Source organism: Ursus americanus, chromosome 5 (genome assembly GCF_024610735.1).
Source record: "Ursus americanus isolate L20-20 chromosome 5, mUrsAme1.1.p, whole genome shotgun sequence".
NCBI lineage: Eukaryota > Metazoa > Chordata > Mammalia > Carnivora > Ursidae > Ursus > Ursus americanus.
The window spans coordinates 33,665,175-33,690,824 of record NC_142131.1 but is presented as its reverse complement, the minus strand read 5'-3'; the positions used below and the strand labels follow the sequence as shown (position 1 = coordinate 33,690,824).

At 41.6% G+C, this 25,650-nt stretch overlaps 1 protein-coding gene across 4 annotated transcripts in view; it reads left to right on the top strand.

Moving 5' to 3' along the window:
- The window catches only part of PTCD2 (pentatricopeptide repeat domain 2), a 55,354-nt gene extending 30,608 nt beyond the window's left edge, over window positions 1-24,746 (top strand). For 2 of the 4 annotated variants that reach the window (XM_087862087.1, XM_045809782.2), the window contains one exon: window positions 210-1,037. In XM_087862087.1, coding sequence (XP_087718213.1) covers window positions 210-434 — 225 coding nt within the window. In that variant the 3' untranslated portion in view covers window positions 435-1,037. Of the gene's footprint in view, window positions 1-209; window positions 1,038-1,588; window positions 8,871-24,683 lie in introns of those variants that run through there. The other 2 variants (XR_006781860.2, XM_045809783.2) reach the window with 2 other exon arrangements.
- The last annotated feature ends 904 nt before the right edge of the window (window positions 24,747-25,650 follow it).

Genomic DNA, 25,650 nt, shown 5'->3' with positions numbered 1-25,650 from the left:
ATTAGGAATGATTTTCAGATACTAATTCTGAATTTTGTGTATAGCTTGTGGAATCCATTCATACTTCTGTGTGCCCCAGTACCCTGGTTTTCACCATTATAGATACACACTATGCATTTTCATGCATTTGTATCTCTGCTTCTTGGAAGATAAGAAGAACAAAGAAGAAATCTTGCAGACATATAATGATCTGCTCTTCTTTTTCCCAGCTGGCCAAAGCAAGGGAAAAAGTGAAGGATGTGCCTGCCCTTCTAGCCAGATTTGATGAGATCTATAGGAAACTGCACATAAATGGCCAGGTCACCACTTACACGTTGGATACTCTGCTCTGCCACACCCCTGGGGACAGGAAATCCCACATGATGCTATTAAACAAGAGGACAGTCAGCCATCGGACCTTCCAGCCACTCAACCAGTCCCTGTGGGCTGAGTAACCCTAGGTTCAAACCCCCCATGGGTCTGAGCTGGAAGGGGCCTGCTTCTAGTGAGTTAATGGCTTCCTAAAAAATCAGGCATTGTACTCCAGTGGATGGTATACTAACAAACACTTGGTCTCCTTAAATTTCTGAGTTCATTGAGAACTGGCATGCTGACTGGAGTAGTTAATGTTGTGCTGCTGTGACGATCTACATACAATCAAGCAGAAAGCTCTGCTGCTTCAGGAAGGACGCTTCTCCTGTGTAAACTTCTGAGGATCCATGAAGGAACATGGCTGTGGTCTCCAGTACAGCTCCTGGTACCAGAGTAGAACCCAGTAAGCACCAGTGGGAAGCAATTCACCTAAGTGGTCAACTCCAGTGAATTTTCAGGGGTGTAGTTACTTGTAGATTATACCCTTGCTGAATTCAGGAGGTCTGAAGCCTATCGTGCCACTCTGGACGGTAGCCCAGGATTTTCTCACTGCTTCTGTCATCATTTATCTGTGACCCTAAATAAGATACTTGTGAACCTGCATATGGACTTGAAATTTTCATTTAAGGTTCAGTAGTGTCAAATTTTCTCAAAAATGAGAGAAATAAAAGGTTCCTAAGAAAACATCTTGAGGTTGTTTTATTTTCTCAGCAGCAAAACTAACCCAGAATTTAGCTCTCAGGACTGATAAGTAAACTGATAAGTAAACTAAAATTTAAATGGTTACTGCTGTGGTCATGGGCAGGCCGTGTACTTTTCGAAATAAGTGCCGATAAAAACCACATAATGCTCTCTGTATTGCTTTGTTTTGTGTGGATCATAAATATTTGGTTCTACAGCGTGTTAATGATCTTCTCTTGTCTCTTGGGATGCTTTATTTTTTTTGTAAAAATAAACACGTCATGACACCAGGTTAAAGCTTCCTCATCCTGATCTGTCATGTGATGGTGTGAAACACAGCACTGGTGAGTTGTGCCTTTTGTTTCTAAAAGCCCACATAATGTTCAAGCCGCTCAGCTGTCTTCCTAGAGTTCAGTACACTCTTCAGTGCTGTTTCAAAAACTAGGTTTACTTTTAGCTTGATTGTTTTTCAGAGTCAAGAATTGTTCATAGAATCAGCAATTTTAGATTGGGAGGAATCTTCTGAATCTGCTAATTGAATTCCGTTATCTTTCAGGTGAAGGAAATGACTCGTCCAAATTGGTATAACTAGTTGGAGGTGGGACTGAGATGAAAATCCAGATTCCTAGTCCAGTACCCTTTCTACTAGAGCACATTATGTCTCTTCAGAGAAAGAATACTAGGTAAGGGCTCCCACGACTTAGTGTGTGGCCATGGGCTCACTTCACTTTCCTCATTTGTTAAATGGGATCATCATAACCACCTCATAGGCCTGCTATGAGAACAGAATAAGATAGTGAATGTAAAGCAAGCAGAATGGTGGCTGGCACAGAGTAAGTGCTACATAGGCGTTAACTATTATAATTACCATCAGTTGCATTCAGAATGTGGGCATCTAGTTGAAGAATTATTTAACAAATGCGTTCTTCCTTCTGCTTATGCTCTGTGAAGCCTTAGCCCCTTTTAGGGAAAATTCTGTGCCTTTATAGAATCTTGTCTTTTTTTGTGTCCGCTGTTTGTAGAAAAAGGCATTTGGATTTCTCTACCCTCAAAGTCTTAGGGAATAATAGGGCGTGCTTCCTGTCCCCCAACTTATCTTTTATCTTCTCTGATATTCACAAAGAGCATTCGAATGCCTATTATACCCTGTGTGACTATGGCCCTGGTTTTTAGCTAACAACCATTCATTAGCCGCCCCCCCCCAAAAAAAATGTGAGCAATAAATAGCAGCCATGACCTTCCCAAAGCCCTGCTGCTCTGAACAGCTGGCGACGATGGTGGCTCTGCTGCCGGTAAAAACTAGGCTCTTCAACCTATTCCCAAAAGTTACGCTGAAGGGAAAGAGTACAGAGGGAACTAGTGAGCCTAATGTTTACCCCAAAATAATAGATGATTCTGAAGGCTTAAGAACCATCAAAGAAAAAGTTTGCTTAGTCTATAGTGAGCATTTCATTCTTTAAAATTTCATAATTTCTTTGAAGAATGGAGTTTTTTGCGATCGATAATTTGCCTAAAGCATGTACTTATTCTGTTAATGAGAATATTTGGACAGAACATCTTATTCCCCAACCCTATTATGTGCCTTTGTAGATTGTTTCATTTATTATAAATGTCTGTTGCTTCAGAGTCCAAAAGTCACCATGGTGAGTACAGCACAGTATGAGAAGGAGACAAAAAGATACCTCCTTAATTAGGTGTTATCAGGAGAGTGTTCTGGTTATCTCTTGCTATGTCTAAAACATGCCAGAACTTAGTGGCTTAAAACAATGATAGTCGTTTTCTCATTATCATCAGAATTGACTGGCGCAGCCAGGTAGTTCTTACTCAGTGTCTCAGGTGGTTATTAGTCACTTGATGGCTAGGATTAGAGTCACCTCAGAGGCTTCCTCACTTAATATTTATGGCAGTTGACGCTGGGGCCTCAGCTGAGACTGGGGCCAGAGCATCGACATGTAGCTCCCTGACAGCACAGTGGCTGAGTACCAGGGAGTGTCCCAAGAGGACCAGGCAGAAGCTGTCGTCACCTTTTATGACCTGGGTTTAGAAGTCCCATGGTTTCAGAAGTCCCATGGCAGTGCTTCCATTCAAATCACAGGCCCATCCAGATTCAAAGGGAGGGAGCATTCATTCTGACTTCCATTGGTGGGATTGTCCAGGAAATACTGACATGTTTTAAACTATCAGAGACTTTTTTTCCAGCAAGTTCTTTGAACTTCTTTCCCATTGCTACTTCTCTAATTAAAGCCACCATCAGTAGTCTTTGATGGTGAGGTTTCCAAAACAAACTTGTCCTTTTCTGTGTAAAACCTCCTGAGGGCTCTTCACACCCCTCTGGATAAAGTTCTGTCTCTAACGTCGTTCAGAAGGTCCTTCATAATTTGGCCCAAGTTTGCCCAGCCTGCCCCAGCCCTTTCTACCCCACACTCCTTCCCTCCTCCTCTCTTCCAGGCCATGACTGGGACATCTTGTCATCTGGAAAGGCTTTCTTGAGCCACCTACCCTTAAGTTCAGATTAGTGAGCTGCCTACATGCTCCTATACTTCACCTATCAACACACTTACCATCCTCCTACCATCGTTCTCAATTCTTCACTAGATTTAGTTGCCATGTCTGTCTTGTTCTCCACTGTCGGCCCAGTACCTACCACAGTAGGGATCCTATAAGAGGATGAGTACTCATTTAACTCACTAATTGGTTTTTGTTGGTTGTTGTCATCATATCCCCCTGTGAACAGCATTTTCTCTCCAGTGCCTTCCACTCAGTCCCAAACATTTAGACCTGATCCCAAGCTTTTGCTCAGCTTATTATATATCCTTTTCTCCTCCCATCTAAAATACCCTCCCTCTTTATCCATCCTTTTCTGCCCATTTTTCAAGATCCAACTCATGTGTCACCTCTTTGATCAGGCATTCTCAAGCTGTAGAACCCTTATGGATTCTCAGTCCACTCATTCACCAAATCAATAATGAGCAGCTACAAAGGACAGGTCACTATGAAAGGCTCTCAAGATGCCACAGGGAGAAGACATCCCTTTCCCAAAGCAGAACACTTTTAGTCTGCCATGTTGAACATAAGGACCTTTGGCCTAGTCATTTGCTCTTTGCTTCTGTAGATACTGCTCCTTACAGAGTGATCAAAATCCTCCTGAAGAATAGACTCAGTGGTGAAATAGACCAATCCTGGGCAATTTTGGCTGACAGTTTTATTGACAGTGATCCAAGGAATTAATACAAAATTGAACTAATTCCTAATGACTATTACTGAGAAAATATAATGGGGTCGTAAGGATTTACCTGCTACAATTCAGGTAGACAAAATTATAGCTTTCTCTATTTCTTTGCAAGCAAACAAAAAATTCTTATGCACTCTCTACTCCTGTTGAGAACCTCAGAGAGGAATTCATGGGCGACTTGATCTTGCTTACAAGATATTTTAAGCTTTTATTATTTTTTTTCTTTAGGCAAATCTTTGGTCTTTCTGGATATGTTCCTTTTACCCTTTTCATAGCCAAGATGACAGCTGAGTATAAGGCAGTGGTTCTCAAACTTCAGCAAGCATCAGAGTCATCTGAAGAGCTTGTTCAAACCCAGAATGCTGGGCCCCATCTCTAGAGTTTCTGATCCACAGATATAGAGCAGGGTCCAAGAATGAGAATTTCTAATAAATTCTCAGGTGCTGCTGTTGCTAGTGTGGGGACTATAGTTTAAGCCAATATTTTATGAGAAAGCTTGTATTTTTTTATGTGCACAAGAAACTTGGGCTTCAGATACCATCCTTGGGCCCTCTAGTCTCTGCTGTCACAAAGAGGGAAGAGCAGTTAAGTATGGCCTTGTCCCTGGACTCCTGAGCAAGTACCTTATGAGGTGTGTATGTCTGCCTTTTACCCCTACTCCTGAGGACCCTTACTCTGATGTTGACCCGTCTCAACCCCAAACCCTCTCCACTGGAGTGAATGAATCAGGAGTCCCAGGTCATTATGGTTTAAGATCAGTGAAAAATGTATCTCTTTATTGTTTTCAAATTATATATATATATATACACACATATAGAGACTCATGTATACATATACACACATGAGCATACGTATCCATGTAAACTAAGGCAACATAGCAGAATAGCACAGAGCTTGACAAAAATAACTCAAGATTCAAATTAATAATATTTCTGTCTACAAATTGACATACATTATACATTTAAAAAAAAGTGTGGTGAACCAATTCATTGTGAATTAACCCCCCAATGGAAATATTTCAGAAAAGTAAAAAAGATTTTTTAAAAGGACATGGTTTATACTACATAAAAAATGAATCAAGGAATTAAGTTGGCTTAAGTGGCATTACCTCAAAATATCTTGAGCAAAAATTGATATTGGTGTAATTCTGATTTAAATATTTTTGCTAACATGGAGTCAAAACTGGGGATTTAAAAATGCCCTCTGTTGGGGCGCCTGGGTGGCTCAGTCGTTAAGTGTCTGCCTTCGGCTCAGGGCATGATCCCAGGGTCCTGGGATCGAGCCCTGCATCGGGCTCCCTGCTCTGCTGGGAGCCTGCTTCTTCCTCTCCCACTCCCCCTGCTTGTGTTCCCTCTCTCGCTGGCTATCTCTCTCTCTGTCAAATAAATAAATAAAACCTTAAAAAAAGAAATACTCTCAGTTATCATGAGTTTGCATCCTACAAGAGGAACAGACATTAAATGAGCAACTGTACAAATGACCGAATTGTTAGTGATTGGGATAAGTCCAGGGCGATACTTCCATCATTCCGTGGCATAGATAGTAAGTGGCATGTGTCTGTTTGCATGTGTGCACGTGCACACACACGAGGACTTTCTCTGGTCTTTGATAGCACCGATTGTCATTCATTTTGACATGTGAAGTTCATTGGCTTGTGTTGTTTCAGGACTTTTTCCAAGTGTATCTAGTGTCTCCTGAAGGACAAACTGTCCTACCTCTGTTTTAATATGATCCCAAAGTTCCTACATAGCATATTACTATCCTATGATACTAGAATGTGGCCTTAATATTTTTTGAAAGGGTGAATTAATTAATGGCAGGTTTTGGTTAATATATATAGCCTGCCATGCTTTGCTTTCAGTATTTCACAACTTTCTCATAAACTAGTTGCTCTTTCTATCTTAGTTTTACATGAGACAGCACCAAGCCCTAAAGAAGCGGGGTGGCAGAGAAGGGGGCATAGGCGACTAGTGCATTAACACCCTGGCCAGAGCCCTCTTTCTTAGTTTGTCTCCATGGGGTTTCCCGCCAGTGTTTCTAGGCTCTTGGCTAATCTGAGACAGAAATGATTTGGGGAGAAAGGGGAGTAAGGGGAGGACACAAGGATTTTACGTGAAACTTCCCAGCTGCTAATGGAACAGGATCCGAACACTGCCAAACAGTGCACCCTACCCACTTGCCTGCCTTACTGAGTTGATCTTTTTCTGAGGACTGTGGCCTCCAAGAGCCTCAGGGGCAACTTTACCACAGTGATTAAAAGTGAGGTCTGGGAAAGAAGCCCCAGGGGGAAGAAAAGAACCCCACATTTGGCTAGTAATCACTGTCCTGCAGCTGACATACTCCAAAGCTGGGTGCTTAGGATAGGAGAAGGCCTCATCTAATTAGGCCCTGAGAGGAAAAGGCACCAGGAGCCCCTGAACCCCCCCTGGAAGTCATCACGGAATCATGGTCTCTCACCTGGTCTGCCTGGGAAATGCATTGCCCAGTTAGTGATCCCTCATCTTTCCTGATGCCTTTTCCCTGCCCCAACTCAGGCCAAGCTCCCCCCCAGAAGAGCCCAGCATCCCCATGTCTCTTAATTCCCCAGATCTCCCTTATTCCCAGGCGGCAGGATCATCTTGTCGAAGTACAAGTGACATCACAAAAGAAGGCGTAACCGCCACAAAGTGACTGCCCTACAACTCAGTTTGTGAATCCACAAGTCCAAGTCACATGCCTGGCAACTCAGCAGCAGAATTTCCTGGCGTACCCCACTGCACTCCAGGGGGACACATTGTGTCGCCATCAAGTTCAAGAGGATTAAGGAGGCCTTCAACTTTCATGACTGGAAATTACGGAATGAATACCAGTTTAGAGTATGTTCTGACTGTCGCTGGTGGCAGGATGGCCACATACACGTCCAAAGATAATTCAACATGAATGCTGCTCACTGAGAAGCCAGGACAGATGAAGCAAATCCACATGAGGCTTTTGGGCCACAGGGTTTATCTCCCTGTATAAAACTATGGGGAGCAGTGGAAATGTCATTTCCAATTTGGATGAGCACAGTGTTTTCTTTGACACGCTGATGCTGAAGTAACAAGGAATTTAACAACAACATGGCTTAGTATGGTAGGGTTTATAAAAGAAAAAAAGAAAAAAAACTTGCTAACAATAAGACTTAACCGTTGTGAGGCTCTATACAAAGCACTTTGTATACAGTATCTCAACCCTCAGGAAAACCCCATTTCAGAGATGCGGAAACAAACTCAGAGAGGTTAAGTTCTTGGCCATAGATGTAATACCAAGGAGTGGGCAAGTACAGATGGTCTGACGCCAAAGCTCGTGTTTTTAACTCTGTCTGTGTGTTGTGTGCTCAGATGGCGGCTCTGTGTGTGTGCGTGTACATGCTCATATGTGCACTTTTTAGGAAAGGTGGTAAACCTATCGATTCAGCAGAACCTTGAAAAGGCCACTGAGTAAAAACGGTTAAGGTATCATACACACATACATACATATAATACGCATATATTATATATGCACATACATAGACACATGTACATACTTAATGTTTGTGTATGGTCTATGTTTGGATTTTTTCAGTAATACCCCCCCCTTCATGCCTTGCTCTTATCACTAGTATACAGCTGAAGAACTTAAGTAGACAGCAGAGGGCGCCCAGAGTCACTATTTTTAAAAGGTGTTAGTTTTTTAAAGCATCTTCCATTTCTGGAATTCAGAGAGAACAGAGGTCCACACTGTATTCTAGATGGGAAAGGTAGCTGTAGATAGACTTCAGGGAGGGTATAGAATGTTGCCTTCACTCAAACTGAGAATTCTGGTGTTGAAAGAATGTTTTGAGAAGAGACTAAACAGGACGATCCTCTGTAGAACAGCATTCTGATACAAGTGTATGTGGGGGCATACGCTAGATGTTTCATGAAAAAATGTCCTCAGCTCCTTATGAAAGAAAAAGAAAGAGCCTTTGTCTCACTTGGGAAAGTTGCCTCGTAAATTAAGAAGAAAAAACCCAGAATGAATTGTTTGCTGTTACTTACTAAAATCATATTGGTATGAGAGAGAAGTGAAAAGGAATTAGGCTCTTAATTATTTGTTCTGTCTTTCTACCCTACTCAAATCCATGAAATAACAGCAGACTATCTCTTCCAGCCATCATCATGGAGTTACTACGTCTTGGAGCTTTCTCCTTTAAAGTAAGGGAGATTTCAGTATCCTCGTGCATTTGTCACTGCCCATTTCTAGGAATAGGTCAAAGACCAACTTTTCATTATCACGAACCTTTAGTATACATTGAGATTTCACAGAGTACTAATTATTACCATGGGACTGGGGATTCTGATGAAAGATGTCCCTGACAGACACCCGAGCCTGGGAGGAGGTGAGTGGCAGATGCTCTTGCTCAAGATGACTTGCTCATGAGTATGCAATAGATACCTCTTGGCTTACCACCAAAAGCAGAGGAGATTCTGTGCAACTGGACATCCTATAACAAACGATGGGGATAAAAGAAAGAAACTGTTAATTATTCTAAATGTGACCCACCGAGTTGGGTACAACAGCTCAGGGACATAGTACTGGAAAAAAAAAAAAAAGGCTTGGGGAAAAATCCTATAGTCCATGCTATTCCACACATATTCTCTTTGATTTTTCTCGCTTATGAAATGAAACAATCCCGAAACTCCTGGTTGATGGGCATTTGGTCCTGTAGGAGTCTGGAGCGGAAGTGGCCAGGACTAAGTCTCTATTTACACTGTTGTGTTAGCAGGCTTTTATCCCATCAGATGTTGCAGATACAGGGAAGGCCATATAAAAGTAGTGTTCCACTACACTGCACTGGGTGGGGGTGATCTCACTATGACATAATGCCTACAGTGCAGGTAAAGAATCAGTAGTATGAAGCTCACTCAGGCAGGATCTGTTTTTGACAACGTTGAGAGCTAAGCAGTTAATCAGTGAACCAACTGGTATAAATGGCAGTTCTGGACTTCTATATCCCTGGCCTTCCACAACCTTTATTATCCCCTTTGAGTCAAAATCCTAACGTCAGTGGACCATGGTATGGGTCTGGACCAAAAGTATAAATCTTTTATTCCTGTGGATCATTTGGGTTTGTCTTTAAAATCCTTTTTTCTCTTCTAAGCCATCTCAATTCTACATTTCACTTTGCATTTATAGACATGGCTTACAAGTTATTGATTATTTCATACTCTGTTGAAATCCTTTCAGGTGTAAAACATCTGGAAAGATAGGAGGAAACAAAGACCATTGCTACTTTAACTAGCAAATCTCCTGAGCCCATTTTGAAGATTCTGAGATAAATAGGTAACAGGAGTCCCCATGTTTCTGAGTTAAAGTTTTGGCAGGTAAACTGGGCTAGAGTAGGTTGGGTGTGATTTTGCCTTCTCACATTTCAATGGACTAATGCCTTATGATTTTTTTTTTCCTCCTGAGTTCTACTTCCTCTTTCTTCTTTCTCTGTTCTTCTATTTTGTATCTTCCCCATCATTTTATTAATGCTTCTCCTTTGAAAAAAAATATTTTAGATCCCTTTTTTTGGGTTCTTTGGTGACGGAGTCTAGCTTCCTGTGTCCTGACTCTTTCACTCACTGACTCAGAGTGGAGGCTGCTTTACTGGAACTTAGGAGAAACCTCAGGTTTGTTTTCAGTCCTGTTTTCTCCCTCGCATAAAGATCTAACTTCAAGGGAGAAATTAATAAGCCGGATTGAGAAAAACAAGCAACAAGCCTAAAAACTCATGTTCCTCACCAACTCCTCCTGGGCTATATTCTGTAGAAAGGCAACAAAACCATTTGGAGCTGCCCATTTGCTCCCCAAATATAACTCCCATGCCCAGTCTTATGCAGCCTTCAATGTGAGTTAAGTCCCTCAAAATAGAGCATGGGCTAGATTCACCTAAAACTGTCTTTAACTGCAACCCAAGGTACATTTCAACTTTCTCAGTTCGTCCAACAGAGAATATTTAGCAAGTGTCCATTTTGCCTGGAAAACAGGACAGATTAGAAATAACACAATGTGTGTGCCAGTTCAACATTTCCATACCTAATATTCAGATACCTACTAACAACTCTGAAATTCAGATCCAAGTTTAAAGTCCACCTCTGGGACTACATCACCCATCCTCTGTTACAGCTTGGAAGATACTGATTAGCACAAAATTAATGATATTACTCCACACTTTCATCTTCATTGTTTTAAGCTGAGGTACCCAATTGCATTCATCCATGGCAACTAGTAGAGGAATATTTATTTTTAAGTTGGTCTGATCGGCTCATTCTTAGAAAGTGATAAATGAATAGAAGGTGCTCAATCAGACCTGTGGGTAAAAAGTCAAAGACTGTATGCATGTAAGATTAGGGGAAATTGTACACCTAATGAAGACAACAATGGGAAAAGAATGAACCACGATGCTCATTATGACTCAGTTGACAACACTTTTAGGTGAAGTCCACATGGTTTGGAAAGCACATTTCCATCCCTGGTGTCAAAACCTCCAAAAGCACATAGAAAAGTAAAAAATGGCCTGTGATGAGTTTGTCTAGGGTTATTTTGGAAGGCCCTGCAGTATTTAATGATGATAATGAAAATGCATTTCATTTCTTCATCTTGTCTATCAGACTCCCTGCCCAAAACAATAAGTAAAAAGGAAGGAAGACCAACTAACAAAAGAGGGAGCCCATGACTGGATTTGTTCCCATCATATCCAATAGAACCAACCACATGAAGTTGCTAAAGAAATTTACCCACTGACAATGACAACAGCGCAACAGCATTTGTATCATATTCCCCACAGTTACTAGGCTGTTGTGGCTCAGATTTTGAGAAATTTAACCTGCATGTAAATGTGTGACAGAGCTTTCCTGGCAACCTGTAGTCCAACAAAGAACAGGAAGTGAAACGATCATTATTACCACAAGGTTTCTTTTACACAAGTTTCCATAACTTAGAGAGGCACCTTGCTGCTTACTCTCTGCCCTGTTTTCCTTCATCTGTACTCCTCTGCCTTACCTCAAAATGAAGAAAAGGAAGTGCTCGTCTGAGGGGTGAAAGGTCTCAAGAATTGGCTGTGACCCTGGGGAAATGGAAGGGGTACCCCTAAGATTTAGCATCCTCCCATTTGCCCCAAAACACTGAGCTGGAGCTCCAGAAACCATTGCCTTAATGACGATACTTTGCATACCAAAGATGTCGAAGTCCTAGAAGGTTTCAAGAATACCATTTGATATCATTTGATTTGGAGTTTCTTAGGTAACTGCAGCAGCACTTAAGATCATGGACTGTGATGTCCGAACTGTATCCCAACCAAGGATGCCTGGCAGAGGGCCTGAGTGGAGACCAAAATCCAAGGCTACTTCCTCCTATAGGAAGCACCTTTTCCTAATTCACCTAAATCCATCCTGTGGACAAGTGGGGGTTGGCTGGTGTCAAAAGTCACCCTGACCCCTTCTCATTGGTTATTCCCTCTCTCAAAATCTCCGCAGGCTCCTCATCACACAGAATCAACTCCAGGTCCACATGGTAACACAGTCTGGTCCCTTTGACCTCTGCAACCTCAACTGTCTTACTTCCCTTGCTTGCATCTTTCCTGCCACAGAGGCTTTCTTACTGGCCCAGAAGATCCCCAGCACACTTGTGCTTCAGGGCCTTTGCACTGGCTATTCCTCTGCCATTTTCCCTCACTTCTTTCAGATGTCATTCAAATGCCATCTCCTCAGAGAGGCCTTCCCTGACTGTCTACCTTAAATTCCACCTCCTTTCCTCTCTATTCCTTTTCCTGCTTTTTTTTTTAAAAGCACTTACTGTTGGAATTTTGTATTTATTTATTTTTTGACTTCTCTCTAAAACAGGTTGAAAAACTAGTCTGAGGGCCGAATCACACTTGCTACCTATTTTTGTAAATAAAGTTTTATTGGTATACAGCTACTTTCACTCATTTACATATTGTCTTTGTTTTCACACTACAACTGTAGAGTTGAGTAGTTACAATAGAGACTGCATAGTCCACAAAGCCAAAAATATTTATTGCCTGGCCCTTTACAGAAAAAGCTTGCCAACCCTATAGAATGTAACCCTGTGAGGACAGGGAATTTATGTCTTTTGCTCACTTCTGTATCTCCAACACTCATATTGTCTAGCACTCAGTAGGCACTTGATAAATTTTATTAAAATGATTGAACATATGGATGAATGAGTATCCAAATGTATCTAGAAAATGATTTCCTTAATTCAACAGTTATTGAGCACCAATTTATGTCAGGCATTAGACTTCATGCAGAAGACACCACAATGATTAGAGACCAGGAAATTAAATGGTACTGTGAGGACTATCATGTTCTTCATGACACTTGTTATGGGAGCCATAGAGAGAAATACCCGACCAAGGCATCTAAAGACAGTGGTACCTAAAAATGAGTTCTCCAAGCTAAGAGAAGTGTGAAAGGCATTGCAGGCAGAGGGTAGAAATGTAATGGTCCAGAGATAGGCAGCCACAGTAGTCTGAGGGATCACTAGTATGTGTGATATATGACAGTTGTTTGAAGGGGGTTTGAACAATTTTTTTTATGGGTTTGAATAATCACTCTCTTCGTCTTTCTGACTCTTATTCCCTTGGTTGCCATTTAAAATTTGGAGGAAAATAATGATCCTCTTCAAAAAGCCTACCATTTTCCTGCTGATGTTTTTGGCCCAACCCAAAACACACTAAATGTGTTTTTTGAAGAGATGTCTGGGATACATTATATCAAGATTTCTAACCTTGGGACTATTGACATTTGGACCAATAATAATTCTGTTGTTGTGGAAGTGTCCTGTGCATTGTAGGACATTTCATGGCATCCCTCGCCTCTACACACTCGACGCCAGTAGCATTCCCACAGTGTGACAATCAAAATTGTCTCCAGATATCACTAAATGTCCCCTGAGGAACAATATCACCCTCTGTTGGTAACCATTGCGTTAGATAGTGCCAGTAACACACACTAGACATCCTGAAGATGAAATGTATTAATAACCTACAAATGCTAGATGTAGGGGGATTTTGAAAGCCCAAGGCACTCAAGCCTCTGGAATAAAAACTGCCTTTTCTTTTTTGTCTCCAGATGATCACCCAACATGGTTGTGATAAGTAACTATAGAATTAGAAAGATAAACATTAGTTACTTCTTCACTTGGTTACCCAAGTGCCATTTTGTCTACAGATGCATCGGGTCTGTGCTATACTGAAACATGCCCAGTTAAATATGCACTAGGACTGTAGAACCCACCTACATCCATGCCACTCTGAACACACCGGATCTTGTCTGACCTCAGAAGCTAAGCAGGGTCAGGCCTGGTTAGCTTGGATGGGAGGACAATAGAACCCTACTCTGCAATTAAAAGGAATAAGCTATTGATAAATACAGCAACATGGATGAGCCTCAAAGGCATGATGCTGAGGGAAAGAAGACAGTTTCAAAAGGTTACATACTATCTTATTTCATTTATAGGACTTTCTGGAAAAGGCAAAACTATAGTGAGCACAGATTAGTGGTTACCAGGGGTTGCAGTGGGGAAAGTGTGTGACCACAAAGGGACAACATGGGAGGTTTTTTTTTTTTTTACTGTATGTTAATGAAAAAAAAATGAAAGAGTAGTTGCTGAAGAATATGATGGGCTTTTAATACTTAATACATGTCTCATTCTAACCACAATGGAGCATTTAAAGCCATATTTTAAAAAAATGTGCCAGGTAACAAGGCCTTGACCACCAGTAATTGGAGTGTTCCAGGGGAGAGGGGCAAGTAGATATTCTGGAACCAAATGAAGGGCTTTAGCTTCCTTGCTTCAATTCCTCTTTCACTTTCCATAGAACAAGGTGATCTTCACTTCCCAATCCAGGGTTGCCAAATTTCACCCAAGAATTGCTTGAGCCTCCTTGGACAGAAGGGAGAAAATATTTCACAACGTGATGTATATTGGAGAAGGCTTACCAGCATCCTTTGAGGTGTATAACATTGTATCAGTATGACCCTATTGTGTAGTGATAAAAGAGAGCCTAAGAGAATGTGGGGCTCGCTTTCCAAGCCTCCAGGCAAAAGAAGGAACAGAGAGCATAATGAAATGAAAGTGACTTGATTCTAAGAGATCAATATCCTGTTTTATTATTCATATGAATAATGACACCAGATTCATATATATATGAAATAATCATCATTTCTGAGGAATTTTGTACTTACCTGAAATATTGCGTCTGTTCATTGATGATGATGATGGGGCCAGGGTATATATGGGAAGGTAGTGATGATGCTTATCTAGAACCTGCCCCATGAACATCCAGTTCAGGGTAAGGATATTCAGCATTCCTCTCTTTTGGGGGGGCTGCAAGCGGTGGTTTACATACGTTTGAAAGGACTGTTCACAAGAAAATGTTACTCCTGTGCTTATGCAATAATAATAGTAAACCGCAGGATTATCACATCAGAAATGAAGGTGCTTGACTTCTCAGAGAGTGAAATGCATGGCAACAGTGAGAATCAGAAAGGGTCATCTGCCTGATACTCGTCCTGAAAGCAACACAAAGCACAAATGATGTCACAATCGCAAATACTATGCTTCTTTCTCTTTGTCCATCATCATCCATTTGCAAGCATGACTTCAGATGGACAATTGCAGTGTCTCTAAGTTGTTTCATAGGTAGCCTAGTACACCAGACATCCTCAGGAGCTGTTGATTCTTTTTGCCCTTGCTAAATATAAACTGTGAAAATGAAGTAAAAATGATGGCCCCTCTGTGTCTGTACTGTGGGGATAGGACAGGGTGGTAGAGGTAAGAAATACTTTGCAAAAGAACTGGCTCATGACTTCAGTCTTCTTGAAAGAAGAGCTTTGAACTTTTTTCATTTTATATCTTTTAACTTATTTGATCGTCACCACTACTCTCCCTCCCTCATGATGTAAGGAAAGACTACTTTCTGCCCATTTCAGAGAAGCTATAACCACGGCATATTTCTATTAAGTTTCCCAGAGGTTACATAGGGGGTTAACGGGAAAATAAGGTGTAAAACCTGTCTCCTGATTCTGGACCCCAGGGCTCCTTTTGCTAGACCATATTGTAAAGTGTCATCCAGCTTCACCAAACATAGACCAAAACCTAGGAGTTAAAGATGGTTACCCTCTGTAGGAATCAGTGAAAGTCCTCACTCCTATCTTTCCCCTGCCTGAAGGTAGTAATGCATTCATAGCTGAGAAAGTGCCTGATTCCTTTGAAGATGCATCTCAAGCTTCAAGCCTATAAGAAGGGTATTCCTACCCACAAAGTATTGATTACTTCCTTGGTTGAGCCCCGCTATACCTTAAATACAGTGCTATCTTTGTGCATGTAACTTTCACATGCCTTGGGGACTGGGTCTTGCTATTCTTGGATTCCTAGATCTTACTACAGGGCCTGTTTCATAGTAGGCACGCGATGCTTGTGTGTGCTAAAAGAAAGGCATGGCATGAACTTTATTCTTTAGAAGTGCAAATCAAGGGTGAGTTGCACCTGGAAAAACCTTGCAAAAGTCATTTACCCTCTCAAAGCCTCAGTTTCTTCATCTGTAAAATGGGGATAATAAGAAAACAATAACCCTGAAGAGTTCTTGTATATAAAATGCTTGGCAAGGTGCCTGTTTCACAGCAAGTTCTCAGTAGGTGGTAGCTCTTTGTGGTAGCCAGCCTCCAAGATGGCCCCCAGTGACTTTCACCTCCTGGTATCCACAGCATCCTAGTATCCTAGTTCCTTTTCACACAGAATGGGGCTGACTATGCGACCAATACGACATTGGAGAATTGAAAGAGTGTGACTTACGAGACTAGGTCATAAAAATTATTGAGGCTTCCACCTTGTTCTCTCTTGGATTACCTGCCTTGGGGGAGCAAGACACCATATCACGAAGACACTTCAAGCTGCCCTATGGAGAAGTACATGTGAAGAACTGGGCTTCCTACCAACAGCCAGCATCAAGTCACCATCCATACGAACATGCCATCTTGGACACTGATCCTTCAGCCCCAGTCAAGCCTTCAGATGATGTAGCCCTGGCCAAGATCTTGACTGCAACCTCAAAAGAGACCTTGAGGCAGAACCCTCCAATTAAGCAGCTCCTGGATTCCTGACCTACAGAAATTGTGTGGAATTAATGCTCATTGTAGGTTTAAGCTCATAAGTTTTGGGGTACTTTTTTACAGAGCAATCAGTAAACAATATACTATCATTGTAAATGGTTGTGTGAGTATCAATAAATAGATATGCACCACACAGTCAATCCTGGTTCTTGACCAGCCTCAGTTCACAAGAGCTAATGGGTAAGGAGAGCTGGTTTTAACCAAATTAAGACTTGTCCTTCCCCCAAACTGAAGAGGTAATAAGATAGACATTCTCAGCAACTGACCTGAGGGAAGTGAGAAGGTCCCCCTTGGTGCTATTTGCCACATTAGCAAACATTTGGAGAATATCACTGGACACTGAATCAGATATTCTAATGTTATTTAGTTGTGTTAGGCATGTAGTCATCTCTCTAAATAGTGGGGTATTTCTGACCCCAAGAGCTAATCTTGGACTCTACTTTCTCTCCCTGCCCCCAACCCTGTAGCTAGCATACAACCCAGACCAGTCCCTTACTTGTGTTCACCTTCCCAAGCCTTTTATACCATAAAACTTTGATGAAATTGGCTATGACTTTAAAGGAGCCAACATTTCACTGAATATTGAGAAACCCTCATTTTTTCAGGCTACGCAGGCCTTGGCAATATTTAAAGCTTGGATGATGGGCATAAAGATATTTGGCTCTGAGCTTTCACATGGTTGAGTTACTGTAACTCTAAACTCCCAAGTCCTTCCCTTCCTCGGTGATCCCTGGTATCTTCCTCGAGGATTTGCCAGTGCTGTTAGACTGTTCCATTTCTCAATAAATGCTTTCATTCTTTACTGCTATCACCAGTTCTCCTGTAGTCCCTGCTCTGCTCAGTTTTTCTCTAAACTAGGTTTGTACCCTGGCCCCCATCCCAAGCAAAAACAAAAAAACAGAAAACAAAACTTTTCCAGGTAATTTTGAATTCTCTGACCCTTAAGTGACCATAGACTTTGAAGGCCCCTTGAGGCAGCCTCTATGCAGGAATTTACTAGGTCCCTGGGCAGGAAGACAAGCTCTCTGTTGTACTCAAAAGCATTCCTTGACTATGAAGAATGCATGTCTTAAGATGGGGAATATGAGCTATGGCCCTCCTTCACCTCAGAGAGTTCTTTGCCTACTTGGGAGTCCCTCTTCCTGCCAAGAGTTTGGCACAGACACAATCTCCTCTCTTTGTTCAAGAATCCCCAAGTTCCTACTGTTTTCCAGGGAGCTTAAACACCTATTATCAACAGATCTGTGGCCAGTCTACCCTGGATCCTGGAATTCCTAGAGATGCAAATCATAGATATGACCATCACAACTCTCTTGGGTTAGAACTAGATACCAACAGAACTGTGCACGAAGCTTGTCTAGACCAACTCCATTATGTTGAATAGATCCTATTTTTTACAATTCCTACCTAAAACCCTTCTAACCCTTACATTCACCCAATCTATCTGGGATGGGATCAAGAGGAGAATAGGGTGATCCTAGCCTCCAGACCACCTGAAGGAGTTGGTTTAAGGATCATCCAGCACCTGGCCTTCTTCCGTGTCTGACAGCAAAGCCCCATGACTTGATGGCCAACACCTACTTTCACATCCAGAGAGTCCCCTGAAAATGCAGCTTTTTTAGGTATCCACGGGTCTTGTATTGTCTGAAACATCGAATGGCCTATGCTTTAAGCACCAGAGAATGCATGAGTTGAGTTCAGCACTCGGCAGAGAAGACACTGGGTGAAGAGTGTGTCCTTGGAGTTGTTAAATAGAATTTAAAAATTTTAACAACTCACCTCTGTTTCAATACTGACTGTTACTATGACAGGACAAAAATTCTCTGTCCCTAAACTTTAGGAAAAATTATTCAGTGTTGGCTCCTAGCATACTGCATTACGCATCGAGGGTGGCCAATTGAGGTTTTTGATTTGGTTTCATTAATATTTCATTGAGTGGGAGGAATCACCAGTTTAACTTTTGCACAAAGGACTTCTTCCTCTGTTTTGTCAAGGTTGTAAGTTTGTTTTATGACCTGAGCTATTTCAGGGAAGAGAGGCTCCAAGTTTAGTCTGGGGCAAAAGGAAAAGGCAGGTCAACCTGTCACCATTTTTATCCACTGGGTTTCCACCTATATTATTACAGGACCCCTCAGGGTCTAGGGGTTAAACTCCCTCTTCTTCAGTCTTCTCAGCAGTAAAACTGACAAACTCACCTCCAGATTTGTTACTTAATCTCTAGGGACAGAAAGACTTGTTTCAGTGCCAACATTATGTAGTTGGCATGCCCTAACTTTATAAATAGCCTCAATAGCTGCAAAATGCAGGGAAGAAAAAATAAAATTTACCCATTTTCAGTCTTCCCAAGACAAATCCATGAGTAGCTTAGCCAGATTGCCTGCAACTTCTTGTAAACAATTTCATGGTAATTTTAGTATAGAAAAGAAAAAGGAGAAATAGAAGGTAAAGTCCTAGGAACTTCTCCTTTATCTCAATCGTCCATCTCTTCTCACACTTGGAGTGACAGGAACAGAGAACAAGGATGGAAATGGTATGATTGATACATATACAAAATCTCACCAGCGGTTAAGACTTTCAGGGGAAATTTAGACCACAGCCTCAGCTTCCCAGTGCTCACTACCCTTTGGAGTAGTTCTGTTTTTAAAAATAATTTAAAAATGCAACACTTGGAAGCTTCGGATTGGATACATTATGAGAGATGAACAGCATTTCTCTCCATCAAAGGTGATGCTTTCTTTATAGGAGAGCTCAGTTTCCAGAGGACTGACGGTTGCAAGCTTGTGATTATCACAGAGAAGACGAGGAGGTAGAGGACCTGAAAGGGGTCCCTGCTTGAGACGATGAGGCCAGCTGTGAGACATAGCCCAAGATTACAGGGGCTCACCATAGCTATGCATGCCTAAATCACCTCGAGTCTTTTCCTATTCCAATCCTTCTGACACCTGTCTCCAGACTAATCCTTCTAATCTAAACAGCTGCCTTGGTCACGTCATGCTTCACCGTTAGTGACTCCCCAAGGCCCCCAAAAATGTCAGTTACACCCTAGGCTGGCCTTTATATTGTGCAAGAATCTGGCTGCCTCTGACATTTAATCTCCCTCTGTCTCCTACAGGAATCTGCCACTCCTGTCAAGAGTCTCTGCATCACTTCCTATTTGCCTGCCTCTATACCTTTACCTGTGATCATCTCTATCCTCCTCACCAAGAATAGCCTCCTCTTCCCGCCCCTTCTAAACACCCAACTTCAAGGTCTGATACAAAGAGATTCCAAAGATTTAGAATTAGGTAGATCTGGGTTAAATTCTAGCCCTACTACCGGCTTGCTGTGTGTCATTGGGCAAGTGTCTGATCTCTGAATCTCTGCTTCCTCAACTACAAAATGGGAATGTTCACACCAGGTTCATGGTAGATGCTCAGTAAGGATTAATTTCTTTTTTCTGCATATCTACCCAACTCCAGGCACCCTCCTGAGGTCCTAATTCCTATCAAGTGGGCCATAAAATATGGTTGACATATGAGAATAAGCTTTGGGTGCAGTAAGTTATCATCAAGAAATGGGCCAGGTCAGGAATGTAAAAATCCCAAGACACTGTCAGGACAAAGCTCAGAGGCCACGGCGCATGGGTTCATTTTCTGGCAAAGACACATGGAAATTTCAGTTACAAGGGAGTGGAACCCAATACAAGTACTCGGAAAAGAGCCAACCAGCACATAGTTGGGGAATTATAGTATTGACAGAACTTACTGTTGGATAGCTGAAAGAATTACTGAATAACACATTTTTATAATTCCCCCCCCCGAATTGACAAACGGCGCCAATTAACATTCATTTCCATGATACTTGAATCTTAATTAAAAAGAAGAAAAAAGCAGAAGCATTAGACTCCTCAGCCCCTTTGAAAGAAATTGACCCACTAGCCGACCCTGAATTTGGCAGGCAATGTCGAATGATGGAACCCTTCTTTTTGCACAAACCATTGGCACTGGGATGGGCAACCTGACCAACGGGCAGCCAATCCCATAATCTGGAGGGTAACTGTGACTTATGTTCTAGTGCAGCAAGATGAGCTAAGCCAATCAGATTCCCTATCTTTCAAGAACTGCAACCAGGAAACACAGAAAGAATGAGCCTATATCAACAAGAGTAGAAATGGTGAGGATGCTCAGAGCGTCAGGGACATGGTAAGCAAAAGCCACGAGCGAGCCAGAGTTAAGAAAGTTCAGAAACGCTGATAAGCAGAATCAGCCAATTTAGTAGAGAGAGGAGAACTGAGCACAAGCACAAGCAGAAGCAAGAAGCCATAAGAAAGGGATGGAGAGAGCAGTGGGTCCCTGGAGCTGACCAGTTCCTCAGTATTTGGAGTTGTCTCAGTTCCTACAATAAAACCCCCATCTCAAGCTAGCTTACATCGGTATTCCTTATAAACAAAAGAACCTAACTTAAACAGTAGAAAAGCAGGGAAATATTTTACTACTTGAAGAAAATAAATACACCTACTCTGAATATACTCTGAATATCCTATTCCATAAGGAAATAGGACCAGTGAGAATTGTTTATTTTCAATAAGACAAAGTGAAGGGTTAGACTACCTTAAGGGACAGAAAATAACGTTTTCTTGGAGCACTGGCAGCAGAGAGTCTCTTATCACTTCGCTTCTGGGGAAACCACCACATTCTGACGCTGAAAAATGTTCCCACCTGCTCTGAGGACTGGGACCATCCCTGGTGCAGGATGCCAGGGTGATATGGAAGAGAGAGCCATCTTTGGCAATGAGAAAGCATGTCCTCTGTGCCGTGTGATTGGTGACCCTGAGCGAGTCACTTCATCTCTCTGAGTCTCAGTTTCTTCCCTTGTGACATACGATCACTAAAGTGACTTCTGGAATTAATAATATATGAATCTTCTAAGTAAAGTTCTTCCTCCAGTTAGATAAGAAAAAGAGACAGCCTAGAAGAAAAAGAAAGACTCTGGAACAGGAATCAGGAAACCTGACTGCTACTCCCTTGCTGGGCAAGCTCAGGCAGCACACGTGACCCTTCTGAGTCTCACCCATAAAACAAGAGAGCTGGTTTATGCATTATCAAAAGGGCATTTTTCACTCCAAATTCCACGATTATACGATCTCTAAACATCTCAGATCTATGACTCCAGTGCCTCCTTACGTTTGTATTTAAAATTCCTCACCTTGTTTTTCTTTCTTATCCCTCATGACCCGGAAAGCAGCCTTAGGAACACAGTTCTTAGGAACACTTGCTATTTCGGTTTGTCCAGCTACAGACTAAGTATAAAGAATGTTGGGGGTGGGGGGAATCTGGTGTTTTTCAGTCCAAAGCGAGTTGGAACAGACATGTGAACTAATTTGGATTCCTAGTGGCACAAATTCTCCTGGTTGCTGATGAAGAACTGTGAAGTCTAAATAGGAAGACAGACCATATTCAAGAGGAAAGATGTGTCTCCTTCCCAGAAAATCATAAATCCATAAATAGGAAATGAAAGTGTGGAGCCCAAGGCATTCCATGAGGCCTTTTTAAACTTCTTCTTTCAAAGATTCAATTGGTAGAAATTAAGAATTTTGGGGTCCACAGATCAAGGAGGTACAAGTCCAAAGGAAAAGGTCAGAAACAAATATAGCTAGTTATAAAAGAAATTAAATGCCCTGAAATTTTAATAAAAACTGAAAGGCCCAAATGACTCCAAGATACTGAAGGTCACTGACTTTCACTGTTTCACCAAATGCTGTACCTAAATGATGGCACAAACTCTACAGTAACGTCTTCATTGGTCTGGAGATGCAGTTGACCTAAAACGTTCAGTTACAAAAGGTGTGAACTGGTAATTCATGGAATAAATACCTACAGGCAAGAAAGATATGAAAATGTATTCAACCCCAATAGTAATTAAACTAAAATTTTAAATGAGTTTTTTGGTTTTGTTTTGTTTTTTTGTCTTTTGCCCATCAGATTGGCAACAAATGTAAGGGTGTAAGGAAATAAGTCAATCTTGTACACAGTAGGTAATGCAAAATTTTAACTGTGCATCGCCATTGACCTAGCAATATCAATCTTGGAAATTATGCCATCAGAAATTCTTCTATGGATATGGATAGCAATGTGCATTTGCTCTTAATAGCAAAAATCAGAAACTACTCACATCCATAGTGGATTGGTTCAACAAATTGTGTACATCCAAATAATAGAGTGCTATGTAACTTTTTTTAAGGTGATGAACTATATCTAAATGTACTGATGTGGGGAGATCGCTACGTAAAAAAGACAAGTTTTGGAAGAGAAACCATAGTTTGATCCAATATCTTTAAAAGGTGCACAAATGCGTACCTGTACCTGGGCATGAGCACGTCCACACAGGGTTCTCAAAGGCCCCTGCCTGTTACCACCTTTACCACTTGCCGTGTTCACCTCACATGCCTTCTTCTAGCGCATACAGAGTCTCCAGCATCTCCACCGGGTCCAACATTTTCTTAAGAACACATGCTCTCTCAGCCCCAGTCCCCCGCTCAATGCCTGGCTCATTCCTAACCTTAATCCTATCTTAGTGCAGGAATCTGGAAGAATGTATACCAAACTGTTAACATGGTTATCTCTGAGGCTGAGATGACAGGGTATTTTTCCCTTTCTGTATCATACTTTCCAGTACCATTTGAATTTCTAATAATGATAATAATTTTTTATTATTTTGTAATCAAGAAGAAGCCACTGTAAATATAAAGCATAAAACTGAAAAACGAAGTGATCAGATTTTACCTCCCTTACAACAATTGCTACACTCAGTCTCCTATAAATTCCTCCAGGTCCAGTCAGGTATCACCCATCTGTGGACTAAAAATCTCCAAGAAACTTCCCAAGAGAATCTAGGATAGAGCGAGTGAGACTGAGAGGAAAAGGAAGAGATGATTTGCCAATGATTTAAGAAGATGGTGTTTACTTCCAAATTTCAAGTTAGGAGATGAAGTATTTGCAGTCCTATGGCATGAAAGTTGAAGCTTTGGTTCATTGTCCAACCTTTCAGAGAACTTAAATAGAGAAATAATTTCAGTAGGAACCTCAATGTATTGTTTTAATTTAGTTTATATTATCAAGCCCCCCAAGCCAAAAGTTTTTCAAATACCCTTTCGTTAATTGTACAATAAAAGAAACAGAGCTCCATCACTTAATCGATCTCATACAGATCGAAGATGTATAGTGTATTTGAGAAACCCTAAGTGTCAGAGCAGGTGGGGTGTAATCTGACTTCTACAGTAATATGTGATGCTCATGTTAGTGCATCCCTCTCCAAACATAGGAAATTCATCTTGGATTTCTTTCCCTCCAGCCTATGTTGACCTCCCTTCCCTCCCTCCAATGAGTCCCCAGGCCCTGTTGATTCTTGTCCCTAGATGCCTCACAAATCCATCCGTTGCTACTGCTCCGCTTCGGGTCAGCACTCTCCCTCACCTGGACCACAGCCTCGTGTCTGGTCTTCTTAGTTCAAGCATTCTATTCTCCACACTACAGCTACATTAATCTTTTACAGTGCAAAATGTGACCTTGTCTTCTCTCTGCTTTAATCCCTTTGGTACTTCCCCGGTGCTCACAATACAAAGTCCAAATTCTGAGTCAAGGTGAGGCTTAAGGCAGCTTTTATACTAAGACTGTCTTGGTTAAAACAGTGATTCTCAACCCTAAGGTTTACCAAAAAAACAAAAAAAATTAATGCTAACGCTTTTTGAAAATTCATCCCAGGAGATTCTACACTATGTGGCCAGATGCCTATACTTAGGGGGACACTGGTGAGAGATAAGGAATAAGGAAAGTCAGAGGTCCAAGTGTGGGCGCAACCTGGAGTTTGGCATTAACCAAGTTGGCTTCCTAGCCTAGTTAAGCCACTGTTCTCAGGATCTGCACCAAAAAGACTCATTTCATCTCATCCTCTGGGCCAGGAGGAAGGTTCTGGTCACATGCTCCAGCAAGGGGCCCTTTCAAAAAGCAGTGCAAATATTGAATCTCTCCTGTTGTCAGTTTATAAAAAGTGAATATTTAATAAGCAGCAGTGTGGCCATTTTAATTTGGAATTTAATCTGTTTTCAAAATCCAAGAGCAAGCAAAGGCAAGACCAAGTCGTGTAAATACTGAGTCTCTATCACTTCTTTCAGCCCTTGTTCCCATGCACGGTGGGTCAGAGACAGGATCAGGAAGTAACGCTCCATAGACTCCCTTTATCCCAGAGTTTCTCATTGAGCTCCTTATCTCTTTGCCTTCATGCAGGAGTGAAAAATGATTTCAAACAGTGCGTATCTACTGAATGTTTGAAAAAGAACTTGAAGAGAGAGTCTCTCTTAGGTAACTATGAATTCTAATTTCTAAGTCTTATTACAAGTGCACTTTGTATCTACATTTATACCGTGGATCTCCTTTTGTTATTATTACTCTTCAAACTAGATGGGCCTGGGGTTGAATATCAACTTTCAGAGCAACTAGTTATATGATTCTGGTCAAATTACTTAACCTCCCCATACCTGTTCTCTGGTTATTGTTTTTATTTAAAATAAGTATGTAGGATCTGGCAAAAACAAGTCAGGTGCCCAGTGAATGTTAGTTCCCCTCAATTTCCCCTCTCCCCACCACCCATCACACACCATAGCATTCATTACCTCCAGATGGCATTTGTGCAGTTAATAATCTCCTTTTGGTCTAGAACTGGAATTCATTTTCTTACGTTATGCACTCTGTAATAATGTCAGTTCAAAGGAAATGTTTGATCCCTGTGTGGTCCAGTGGGGTATCCTCAAAGAGAGCTGCTGGGTGGCTGTCAAGGAGATTTTATTTTTTTATTTTTTTCTTTGTTTCTTTCTTTGTTTCTTTCTTTGTTTCTTTCTTTCTTTCTTTCTTTCTTTCTTTCTTTCTTTCTTTCTTTCTTTTTTTAGAGAGAGAGCATGTGTGAGTGGTGTTGGGAGGGGGAGGGGGCAGAGGGAGAAGGAGTCAGGGAATCTTAAGCAGGCTCCTTACCCAGGGTGAAGCCTGACATGGAGCTCAATCTCATGACCCTGAGATCATGACCTGAGCCAAAATCAAGAGTTGGAACTTAAGAGACTGAGCCACCTGGGCACTCAAGGGGACTTTCAAAGTGGCATTTATCCCATGGAAATTCATGGGGTCCCAAGGCCTCATCTTCAGCCTTCCAGACACAGAACCTGATTTGTCCTATACTGATGGAGGGTCTTCTTGTCTGGGA